At 42.4% G+C, this 13,031-nt stretch overlaps 1 protein-coding gene and 1 long non-coding RNA gene across 2 annotated transcripts; one reads left to right on the forward strand and one right to left on the reverse strand.

Moving 5' to 3' along the window:
- Positions 1–6,047: 6,047 nt before the first annotated feature.
- Positions 6,048–9,709, forward strand: LOC125990000 (uncharacterized). Its single transcript, XR_011086029.1, has 2 exons — positions 6,048–6,337; positions 6,415–9,709. It is a non-coding gene; the product is annotated as an uncharacterized lncRNA (long non-coding RNA).
- Positions 9,710–11,227: 1,518 nt separating this feature from the next.
- On the reverse strand, positions 11,228–12,512 carry LOC125989991 (janus kinase and microtubule-interacting protein 3-like). Its single transcript, XM_068649294.1, has 2 exons — positions 12,033–12,512; positions 11,228–11,953 (listed from the first exon to the last, which is right to left on the reverse strand). Exons 1-2 carry the CDS (start codon positions 12,258–12,260, stop codon positions 11,837–11,839), a joined length of 345 nt encoding a protein of 114 aa, XP_068505395.1. The 5' UTR covers positions 12,261–12,512; the 3' UTR covers positions 11,228–11,836.
- Between the last annotated feature and the right edge of the window lie 519 nt (positions 12,513–13,031).

Consider the following 13,031-nt stretch of genomic DNA (forward strand, 5'->3'; position numbering starts at 1 on the left):
GTATTGTGTTGTGTTGTTCGTAATGTGTTGTTGGTATTGTGTTGTGTTGTTCGTATTTTGTTGTGTTGTTCATATTGTGTTGAGTTGTTCATATTGTGTTGAGTTGTTCGTATTGTGTTGTGTTGTTCGTATTGTGTTGCCTCTAACACTTAGCTTCTAACACTTAGCCTCTAGCACATAGAAGGTAAATAAATAGGAAGGAAGGACTCACCGGTGACGTCGTCGCCCACGTCCAAGCGTTGTACTTTGTATTTTCATCCTTCTGACAGTGGAAAACATATAGCCAACAAACACCGTGGAACCTAAACGAATGAAAGAAAACTATCATTTGGCCACAACCAACATTCACAGATACAACACAATGTGACGTGCGGTGTTGAGGTTAAAGGTTGAGTGAAGGGCCCTCGTTTTAAACTACTTTTTTGAAAAGGAGTGGGAACAAGTAAGACGTATTTAATTTATTTATTGGGAAGTAGTAAGACTTATTAAATTTATTTAATCTACTTTTCTTCCCAGGCAAAATTTGATGTGCTGCAATTCCAAATTTCCAAAGTGAATGAAGGAATGAAATCCTTTAAATTATGATTTTGTATAAATACTAGGCATAAACACAAAATCTACGGCACAAAATGGGCAGACTTTACTTGTTTGAAAAGGACTGGTTACAAGACAGACTTTTTTAATTTATTTAATGGGAAGAAGACTTATTTAGTTTAATTGATCTATTTTTGTTCCCTGGCAAAATTCGATTTGCTGCAATTCCAAATTTCCAAAGTGAATGAAGGAATGAAGTCGTTTAAATTATGATTTTGTATAAATACTAGGCATAGACACAAAATCTACGGCACAAAACGGGCAGACTTTACTTGTTTGAAGAGGACTGGTTGCAAGACAGACTTTTCTGATTTATTTAATGGGAAGAAGACTTATTTAGTTTATTTAATCTCTTTTTGTTGCCTGGCAAAATTGGATTTGCTGAAATTGTATTTTGCCAAATCTTGACTTGAGACCTGATAGGAAGTATTAAACGCTCAGTTAAATCGATACAAGTTGGTAATAAGAGAGAGTAATGTTGGTTGAAGCGATGAATGAAGGTTAAAAGCAATTTAAATTATGACTTTGTATAAATACTAGATATTAACAGAACATCTACTGCGCAAAATGGGCAGAGTTTACTTGTTTGAGAAGGAGTGGCTTATTTAAGTCTAAGATTTATTTAATCTGTTTGTTCCCAGGCAAAATTGGATGTGATGCAATTCCAAATTTCACCACATGATGGTGCCAAATTTTGACTTCATAGGACATATTCAACACTTAACTATTATGTTCAAGGTAATCAGATTTGTTTATTATTCTAATGGCCTTTTCAAAACTATTCTGGATTACTACTTTGGATCTATTCTACATTACTTGGCAACAACATACTCTGTAACAGATTAGGCAGTATAATCACATATGTTAACTTGAGAGTGCCCACACTCAATCTACTTATCGTGATGTGTTAAATCAATTACTGTTAGACATTATTATTCTGATAATCTACCAAATCTTTGAATTGAAGAATTTGTGATTTAATTAATAGCTTGTTGTTATGTTCAGGGTAATCAGACTTGTATATAATTCTAATGGCCTTCTTTTGAAAACTATTCTGAATTACAACTTTGGATCTTATATTACTTTGCAACAATATACTCGGTGACAGATTAGGCAGTATAATCACATATGTTAACTTCAGTGCCCACACTGTATTTATTTATGGTTATTTGTTAAATCAAGTACTGTTAGACATGAAATAGGAAGTGTTTAACATACCGTAATTTCCGGACTATAAGCCGCGACTTTTTTCCAAAATTTTGAACCCTGCGGCTTATAGTCAGGTGCGGCTTATATAAGATTTTTTCGTGATTTTTGTGATGACTTGATCACTTTTATACACTCGTAAAAAGGCTGTGGACCACCGTTGTGCGGTATCTTGAAGAAAAAAACAACAACAAAAATACTATTTTGAAATACTACTATGGCTGCTGCTTATTCTGGCTGTGTTGCTTGTGACTATTATGAGTTTAGTAGGAATGCACGGTTACCTGCGTCAAAGGGCTCTAAACCCTTTCTCTTACTCTGCCATGTGACTCAGAGATTACACAAAGCAGTGCACACTTCCATGTTGCGTCACAGGTAATGTTTAGAAAGATATGTTAAAGTATGTTATTAAAACTTTCAAAAGGCTTTCTGTGTACTGTCTTTCTTTGTAAAAAACTCGTGTGCACGTGCGGCTTATAGTCCGGTGCGGCTTATAGTCCGGTGCGGCTTATGTAAGAAAAAAACTAAAATATCCCCGAATTTTAGCTGGTGCGGCTTATAGTCCGGTGCGGCTTATAGTCCGGAAATTACGGTAAATGTTATGGCTACTCACCGTTGTAGCTCGCTCCTGGTCAATGATACGAGCCTCTTCTTGCAGTGGAAAACTTGCAGCCAACAAACACCGTGGAACCTAAAGGAATGAAATTAAACATTAACATTTCGCCTGGACCAATATTCACACGTGTTAGGGTTTTCCAGGTTATCTTTATCATAGGATTATGTTGGAATGCAACAGGTAATAAATACCTTACCTTGTCCTCCTTATCACAAGATCGTAAAACATCCCCTGAGATGTTTAGACTAGAGGACAAGGGCTTTCTATTCAGCCCACTCATACCCCCACTCTGTTCCTCCTAATAAATATGCCCTTGCAGGAAGGAGACCTTTCAGACTTCATTCGATAATCGCTGTTCAGACAGCGACGAATGGACTCTCCACCTGCAGGTGTCTAAAAGAACTTGCTTGTCTTCTGTTTGGTTCTTGCAAAATAAGTTGGAGTGAGCAAATCTCTAACATTTTGGTGCCGAAACCCGGGATCCTCATACCCACCATCTGACCGGCGAAGGAGGACGTGCTGCATTGTCGACAAGCCAGCGTCCATTAGGAGGACCTGGAAAAGAAAGTCCTGGGAAGAGAATTCTTCGCTGGGCCAGCATCTTAGGTCTGCCTTCGTCTGACAGAGGTGGATTGACGGGATCCGGCGGTGCAACGAACCAGGGGACAAGTAAGTTAAAGCGCTAAAGATACGGCTTTGGTTTGTCCGGGCTATGAGATTCGGCTTTGGTTTGTCCGAGCTATGAGATTCGGCTTTGGTTTGTCCGAGCTATGAGATTCGGCTTTGGTTTGTCCGAGCTATGAGATTCGGCTTTGGTTTGTCCGAGCTATGAGATTCGGCTTTGGTTTATCCGAGCTATGAGATACGGCTTTGGTTTGTCCGAGCCATGAGGCCTAAAAAAGCGCTGGAGTTAGTGTGATTGAGTGTGTGACTGGTAGGATAAATTGACTAAAAAGCAGTTCTAGCGTTGATCCATGGCAATAAAACAGGCTAGTAATTTGTTGAAAGGTCAATTTAAACCTGCATTGAGGATCCTCAAAGAAAAAAAAAAAAATTGAAAAAAAATTGTAAAACCTTAAGCGACTAAAATTAAGATGGGAAATAAGAACGGTAAATCTCTTGCTCTGCTCTTCTTTAAAACGAGAAGTTCATGGCAAGTAGATTTCTTAATTGTATGCAATGCATGCTGAAGTGGAAGAAAATGTATGGAGTACAAGGAAATTTGACAAAGAATTCAGGGTGCATAGTGGCATCCCATTCAATGATACAGCTGAGAGTGCTTATCAACAACAGCTTAAAAATGCGCTCCTCACTAATTTCCGCCCTGAAATGGGCAGTTGGGTGAGGAAACACTTGGTGGAAGCGGACACTGCTTGGTTTACAAAAAACATGCAGTGGCCCGGAGACGCTGATAAAGGGATTGAGAAAGGCAAAAGTTCTGATGTATTTCATCTAGATGATGATAATGATCTAAATGAAGATACAACGATCTTCTTCCAAAGTTCCCAAAGGGGCAGAGGAAGAGTTAGATACCAACAAGGTCGCAGGCCGCCATATAATTCAAAACCCCCACGAGATTCTGACAACTGTTGGAACTGTGGGAGACGAGGACACTTCGCACGAGAGTGTCGTTTTGCAAAACAATATCAATCAAAGGGTGGAGGAAGGAGCAGAGAAAAAGCCAAATTTTTAGCATGACAAGCTTCCTCCTCTTTGACCGCTTATGCTCATACAGAGAAAGAAAGAATAGATGCCCATATGACAGCAAAACATGTCATTGTCAGATTATTAGAATTTTTTTTAGATTATTAGAAATCCTGTCCATCCAAGAAGTATGACAATGCTGTTTGTATGCCCAAATTACAAATGACTAGAGCTCAAATTGTGTTACACTGAAGTTAAAATATGCAAATCAAGTGGTAAAGGAATGCAACTTGCTTCTAGAAGATAAATAAATAAAATTAGAATGTGCTGTCCTCGTGTGCATGGGAGGGACCAGCTCATGATCGACCACAGGAAATGGCCAGCCTGTGACGAATCATTGTTGCTGGGAACTACCTTTTGCATGCGAGAGCTGTGCATGTGTGTGCTATGAGATACGGCTTTGGTTTGTCCGAGCCATGAGGCCTAAAAAAGCGCTGGAGTTAGTGTGATTGAGTGTGTGACTGGTAGGATAAATTGACTAAAAAGCAGTTCTAGCGTTGATCCATGGCAATAAAACAGGCTAGTAATTTGTTGAAAGGTCAATTTAAACCTGCATTGAGGATCCTCAAAGAAAAAAAAAAAAATTGAAAAAAAATTGTAAAACCTTAAGCGACTAAAATTAAGATGGGAAATAAGAACGGTAAATCTCTTGCTCTGCTCTTCTTTAAAACGAGAAGTTCATGGCAAGTAGATTTCTTAATTGTATGCAATGCATGCTGAAGTGGAAGAAAATGTATGGAGTACAAGGAAATTTGACAAAGAATTCAGGGTGCATAGTGGCATCCCATTCAATGATACAGCTGAGAGTGCTTATCAACAACAGCTTAAAAATGCGCTCCTCACTAATTTCCGCCCTGAAATGGGCAGTTGGGTGAGGAAACACTTGGTGGAAGCGGACACTGCTTGGTTTACAAAAAACATGCAGTGGCCCGGAGACGCTGATAAAGGGATTGAGAAAGGCAAAAGTTCTGATGTATTTCATCTAGATGATGATAATGATCTAAATGAAGATACAACGATCTTCTTCCAAAGTTCCCAAAGGGGCAGAGGAAGAGTTAGATACCAACAAGGTCGCAGGCCGCCATATAATTCAAAACCCCCACGAGATTCTGACAACTGTTGGAACTGTGGGAGACGAGGACACTTCGCACGAGAGTGTCGTTTTGCAAAACAATATCAATCAAAGGGTGGAGGAAGGAGCAGAGAAAAAGCCAAATTTTTAGCATGACAAGCTTCCTCCTCTTTGACCGCTTATGCTCATACAGAGAAAGAAAGAATAGATGCCCATATGACAGCAAAACATGTCATTGTCAGATTATTAGAATTTTTTTTAGATTATTAGAAATCCTGTCCATCCAAGAAGTATGACAATGCTGTTTGTATGCCCAAATTACAAATGACTAGAGCTCAAATTGTGTTACACTGAAGTTAAAATATGCAAATCAAGTGGTAAAGGAATGCAACTTGCTTCTAGAAGATAAATAAATAAAATTAGAATGTGCTGTCCTCGTGTGCATGGGAGGGACCAGCTCATGATCGACCACAGGAAATGGCCAGCCTGTGACGAATCATTGTTGCTGGGAACTACCTTTTGCATGCGAGAGCTGTGCATGTGTGTGCGTATATGTTAAAATGATGAACATTGGCTAAAGTTTTAGTATAAAAAAATTTTGCTAGACTGTGGTCTATCCAATTTGCACCGCAGAACAGAAATGATTTTGAAAGATAAAAATGAGAGGAAAAAGAGAGAAATCTGTTTGCGAGCAGAAACTAATCCACACTAGTGCATGTTAGTGTCAAGCCCTCATGAGAAATTCGGAGTTAACAAAACAACGGAACATGCTTTCAGGAATCGGAAGAAGCTAAATTGTGAATTTAAGATTTTGCAATGCTACATTTAATAGGAATAATTGATTGATTGTGTTATAAGATTATACAAAATTCTAAATGCAAGCTAAATCTGAGAGATTGAGTTCTTCAAATTTAAAAACAAAGGAAAAAATCAGATTAATTTGCCAGTTGGTTGTTTTAGTTAAGTCTTTTTTGAATTGGTGGATTGCTCTACCAGGAAACCTAAGTTGGAAATGATATATGAATGTTGTGTGGTGAGCTTGGATGAATTGGGACCAATGTGATAGAAAGACTCCTTTTTGGAGACTGCGTGTGAGATGCAAATGAACATTGATGAATGATAGCCTGAATGAAAAGAAATTACAGGTTGAATGGTTGAAGTTGTTGGCGACTACTATAGAAAATTAGTAGAGCGACTTTGATGAAAGAGTGATTTTGAGCAGGTTGAATGTTAGAAAGAAACACGTAGCTTTTGGATTGATAATTAACTAGAAAAAAAACTGGAGAACCAGTAACACATGTAGAAGATGTGTGAACTGAGAAATTGAGAAGCGTTTTGGAAAGAAAGTCAAATTAAATGATGATGGAATCGTATGTAGTAAAGAACGCATTCTCCCAAAAAGTTTGTCAAGGTGTGAGGCATGGGCGTTGCCAAGCCTCAGAAGGGGGGGAGTGAGTAGGACTAGGACAGATAGTGGAAGATAGTAATAATACAACACTTTATGACAATGAATTTTCGAATACATTTGGTGTTGTGGTAAATTTTTTGTTCTGGTGTAGATAGTTTAGCAACACGAGAGATTTAGAGGTTCAAAAGAAAGACAGTTAAAAGAAAACATTTTTGATTTGGACAATTGCAGGCTAACAGGAACATGGGAAAGATAAGAACTACGAGGTGGGATCCAATTTCATTGGGGAGATTGAGAATTCACAGCACCATACTCTAAGTCACATTTTTGAGCAAGCATGACAATAACATGTGAGAGGTCAAGACATACAGATCAGGGCTTGATGTGGAAAGCAGACCTCGATGAGTTGATTTTCAATAATGATACTGAAGACAACATACTGTCCGATTAAATTGGAACTATAGATAAAATGTAGCTCAAAAATAGGATGAGTTGCAGGATTTACGATATAAAAACGAGACCGCTGTTATTAGGAGAATTTGAAGTTTGGTAAATAAATGTTACCAGCAAATTGATGGAAGCAGCTACATTTGGAAATAGTCTTACAAGTGTTCAAACCAGCCTGTCATTCTCAGTGTCAGGGCCCCTGAAACCCAATCCAAGACTTCGCCTGCAGCCGTGAACAACCACAAAATGGTGCCTGGCTCTGAAGCACCTTTGACCTTTGGCGAAGGACAAGAAAAGACTGCTGTTGTGCTTGGAGGAGGACAAGTACACTCCGGAGGAAATACAACATCCTCGGGGACGGAAAAGACAGTGAAAAGCGGAGGAACTCACAATGATGAAAATTGACTCATTTGAACAATGGACTCATTCAAGAGTGATGGATGGGGTCGCTCTGAAGCAACAACAAAAGAACACCAACTTGATAGGGTGAAGTGCGGCAAAAAGATATGGACTTGGAGTGTCTGACAACCAAATCGCACTCCTTGCTACGGCGTTCCCAAATTTGGTGAAGCTTGGTTCAAAGTGGAAGGGAGGTTCATTGTGCACTGAGTTTGACAGAACTGAGGAGATTTGATAAATAAATAAATAAAAATTTGAAAAATACGTAGGGCTACAGATTATGATCAGAGATTGAACGGATTTGGATAAAACAAATAGGCTAAAACGGTAGGAAACAAGAGCAAGATCTTATATTTTGGCTCATCAAGCTTAAGACGTAGAGGTCGAGTTCTATAAATTTTAGAACAGGACATTTGGCAGTCAGGAGGAAGCTAGGTTGCTCAATGTACCTACTCAATACAATAGTAAGTTTTTTGCACCACAGTGGAGGTTGGATGGTCAGAAAGTTAGGTACGTTCAATTTTTGACATTCACACAATCATGCATAGGAGTCACAAGGCAACAGTTAACAAGACAATGACTGCAATAGGGGCCACCTACGACTGCACCGACATGGAAAAGTAGAAGTGAGAGAGCAGAGTATGGGATTATATGCTAAAACGTCTGCTATACAGTTACCGATAGGAGATTCTATCAAGAGAAGCTACATGAGAGATGGATTAGAATCTCTTTGTCTGCGTGGGTGCGTGTGCGTGTGTGTGTGTGTGTGCTCACACCCTGTGTGGATGCGAGCGTGTGAGGAGAAAGAAGGCATGGGTAAGACAATCTCTTTTAAACCAGGAGGCAATAAATGGGAACGCCCCTGTCATAAATAGTTTTTGGTTAAAGGGAATCATTAGGAAGTGTTCAAACTCTTCCCGCAAACATTCCTTTTTGCCAGTTAAATGGGCACTACAATTGACTACGAGAGTTGCAAACAACAGATGAAGAGCAGTCCTTGGCAGATTATATGATCAGGACGCTCAAACTGTGTCAAAGACAAATTTACTGCCGCTTGATCTTTCCTCCTCACAGGTCGACAACCCCATCAATCCAGGAGACTGGGTCTACATCGAGGTCATTAAAGGAAGGAACTGGGCCAGCCACGACGGGAGGGACCATTCCAAGTCTTGCTGACTACACATGTTACACCCAAGGTTGCAGGATCCACAAATGCATTAACGATGACTGCTCTCCAGGAGGAAACTGGATGGGAGCTTTGGACATCACCGCTGTGTGCCAGGATGAGAGAGCCGTTTTCAAGGTGTAAGGGCTCTACTACCAACATGGCTGCACCATCGGACGGGACCTACTTCATTCAGAAGTTCAGAGGCACTGCCTCACCTGCATCCTATGAGTGCACGTGCCTGTTCAGTACGGATCATGGTTTTGTGGTCACGAGAGTTGTCCGATGCTGCCTGCCAACTGGACACGAGTGTGTGCGCCAGTGTGTGTGACAGACCTCACCTACAGACTAGAACATCAGCAGCTGACGAAAATGCGAGCACATATACAACTTCTTAGACGTGACAGATGTGATAATGATAATGAGACGTGGATTGCGTAGATGCTGTTCTGTTGAGCATGTATTACGGAAACTTGTTGATTTGACCATCAAATATGCTTCGCAAGTAATGGATACGCTGATGTACTGTTTCTTTGTTTTTCTTTTTGTTTTTATTGATAGCATTCTGGTCGCCTTAAGGCAAAGGGACCGTGTAAGAATTTTCCTGCTAATAACATCTGGCCAGCAGGTTTTTCGCTTACACAATAAGTTTGATCTGGGGTATTAAGGTAATGCCTCATCTTCACTGGAAAGTGTTGCTATCATTGTTTGTTGTTTTTATTTTTCCTATTCTTCTTTCTTCATTATACATATATATGTGTTTTTTTCTTACTTGTCTTTGTTGTTTGGGGTAGCATAATCATATGATAAAACAGGAGGGAGATGTTAGGGTTTTCCAGGTTATCTTTATCATAGGATTATGTTGGAATGCAACAGGTAATAAATACCTTACCTTGTCCTCCTTATCACAAGATCGTAAAACATCCCCTGAGATGTTTAGACTAGAGGACAAGGGCTTTCTATTCAGCCCACTCATACCCCCACTCTGTTCCTCCTAATAAATATGCCCTTGCAGGAAGGAGACCTTTCAGACTTCATTCGATAATCGCTGTTCAGACAGCGACGAATGGACTCTCCACCTGCAGGTGTCTAAAAGAACTTGCTTGTCTTCTGTTTGGTTCTTGCAAAATAAGTTGGAGTGAGCAAATCTCTAACAACACGTACAACGCAACGCGGCTACACTTCTGCTAGCGCCTCAGCTACACGTTGCTATTACAAACGTAAATCTCTTTAAACACAATGAGTGTTACTTACCGTGTACGCTGTAGACGGTCCAGTTGCAAGCAGAAAATAAAGATATTTCTGTTGATATTCGTCGTTGCTCAGTGGCTCACGGCCATCGCGCCAACAGATTTGAATTTTGGTGGAAGTTCAGCCAATTACGTCATATCCGCGGCACATGACTGCGACGTAATACCCGCTTATCTGAAACGGCAGTTAAAAGTAGAGTTACATCAAGTTTTCTTTTTTAATCAACGCTATCATTTACAACCGTTGACCAGAAAGAATCGTCGAAATTCGACGTTCCCCCCAAACGCCACACTCACTCGCTTTTCAGGGCAACAAAAGTACTTCTTTTTAAAAACGATGAGTTGTACTTACCGTGTACGCTCTGGACGGTCCAGTTGCAAGCAGAAAATAAAAATATTTCTCTCGTTAGTCGTATGTTACCATCCGCTGTGTCTTTGTCAACATCGCCATTTTCCTACTTCCTGTTGCGAGCCACGCCCACGGATTTAAATTCTGGCGGAAGAGCCCGCCCATTGGCGTCATTTTCGCGTATAGCAAATCCGATTGGTTGGGAAGGGGGCGCGGTTATGCAGCCGAGGGGTCCTGTGATCGGTGGGATGTAAAGTAGGCGTCGACGTCACGTCCGCGTCACGTGACCACGACGTGGCAGACGTCATATAGCAACCGCTGTTTTGTTTAGTAGACTTACAGTTGTTATGCATTGACATAATGGCGCACACTCCAAATAGATTTAAATAAATTAAATAATTCTTCTGCCCACTCCCTTTTAAACAAGTTAACTCTCCCCGCGGATTTGAATTCCGGCGGAAGTTCTTACAGTTGTTATGCGTTGACATAATGGCGCACTGGTTAGCATGTCCACCTCTTAAGCATGATGTTGCGGGTTCGACGCCTGATCAATGTTAGCATGGAGTGAGCTGAAGTGCATGGCGCTGAAGATTTGAATCTTTGAAATGCGCTGAGGTCTGACGTATCAGGCAGAATGGTTTGCCATCACGTTCAACAAAAAATAGAAACTTTCCCACTCTGATAAAAACGTCCTGTGTTCATCTACATATTTTCGTTTTGCTGTGCATCTTTTCCCTGCCATTTCGAGAGCCCAATTGACACTAATAGTTTACTGGAATGTGTTTGCCCATCCTACTTTGTGGAATTTCACCACATGCGCTTTTGACGAAAATACTAAATTGAACTCAAGTGAAGCCAACACGCACAACCCCCCCCCCACACACACACACACACCTACACACACACACACAAATGTTGATATGAACATAAAAGAGCCGCATGCGGTTCGGGAGTTGCGGCTTGGCCAAACCTGTACTATACACCTTTATTTGTGTAAAATTTTCACAACAGCTGTCACACAAACAAAGCGGGAAAAACCGAAGACGTGCGTGTTCCGCCCACGCTGGATTTATTTGCACCTTTGAAAAGACACCGTATTGCCGCAGATGTGGCAAAGAGTACTTTTGGGCATCTGAGACGGAAGGATGTCCAAAGCATCACGTCACCTGCTCTGGTAGGAATGGTGGTGGGACGTTGAGGTCAACCGCTTTGGGGTTGGCTGAATCTTTGGTCGCAGGATGCCACACACTTGAAGACAGAAGCAGAAAAGCAGAGCTAAATGCAAAATGTACTCACCGGTGACTCCAATTTTTTCCCCCCCTGAAGAAATGGATGGACGGGTGGCCCCGGCTGGCCGGTGGGACTCTTGTTATTCTGACCCTTTTTAGTGCGCGTTTGGGGCAACAACCGTTTTTTGTGGCGCTCTCTTCTGGTTCAAGAGTGCCCTGCATGTGAATTTGCCTTTCCTGCCTTCTGATTGGATGAGCGCCGGTGTGACGCGGTGCCTCTGTCACCGTGGCGGGGGGTATACGTCGGCATCGGAGCGTCTGCCAACGTCTGAGACCGGCTGGCAGTGTATCGGAGGTGTCGAGTGCGGTGCCGCTGGAGCTCACTCACCAGCTGGTGTTAGGGCCACAGAATGAAGGCCAAGGAGAAGACTAGAAAGAGAAACAGAAACTTCTCCTCCAATTGTTTGATTTGTCTCTTGTGAGCTTCGATGAATTCTTTCAGCTCTTTGTTCCTCTAGGACGGACAAATGGAAAGTAGCCTTCAAAAGCCAGTAAGCGTGCAAGTAAGTGCCGGGCTGGCTTTGGGCCCTTACCTGTTGCGCGCTGTGCAGCAGATCCATTCTCTCTTGGAGGATGCAAGCGTCGCGCTCCCTCAACTCCCACATCAGGGCTCGCTTCCATTGGTCCACGGCGCTCCTAAGCTCTTGTCTCTGATCCGCCGTCAGCACGTCATTCACGCCAGCGTGGCTGGCTTTTTCGCCGTCCGTGGCGGGGCAGTCCCGCTGCGGTAGCGCCTCGTACAACATGGCCTCCAGCTCCATGATCCTCTGGGCCGCAATCCTCGTCCATCAGTAGTCCGGCGGGAGATTTGAGGGCGGCTTACCTTATGAGCCTGGTCCATGGAACGCTTCCTGAAGTCCAACTCTTCATCCAGGTAGCCCTTCTGGTTGCAGAACATATCCTAGCACAGCTCAAGGTCAGAATTGTTGGGGCACATTGCCCCGAGTTCCCCTTGGCTGATGTCGCGTGTCTGTCTACCTTCTCACTTTCAATGTCCAACATCTTCTGTTGAAGTGCTGACTTGGTCACTTTGATGTATTCTAACCACTGAGGAAAGGCTGCTGTCACATAAGCAGAATGCGAGAGCGTGCGTGGACGTGCGCGTTACCTTCTCGGCTAGGGTGGGAAGGGTCCTGGCGTGAATCACGACCACCTGCTCCTCGTTGGTGAGATTCTGCAAGAGCCCAAAGGCACAGCGTCAACAAGGTTCTTTCAGCGCAAAGCCTTCCAAAAGTCACATTTGAGCCGCCGAGTCTCGTGGAGTGCGAACATAAGGAGTTCGACATACACTTACGGCGTTATCGCCCAGGATGTCCAGCTTCTTCATCAGATCACTGATGACGATGTCCTGGGGAAAGGCGCAAGGAGCAATGTAAGGTGTTCTGGGACCTCAGGTTAAGGTTAGGGTTGCGAGGGACGCCTTACGTACGCTCACGCCGTCGGCCTCGCAGTAGATCTGCAAAGGGCTGAGGCCGTCTGGGAAACGGACTTGCAGAAACTTCAAGACGGAGGAGCGCCACTCCCTCTCCTGA

This window comes from Syngnathus scovelli, chromosome 20 (genome assembly GCF_024217435.2).
Source record: "Syngnathus scovelli strain Florida chromosome 20, RoL_Ssco_1.2, whole genome shotgun sequence".
Taxonomy (NCBI): domain Eukaryota; kingdom Metazoa; phylum Chordata; class Actinopteri; order Syngnathiformes; family Syngnathidae; genus Syngnathus; species Syngnathus scovelli.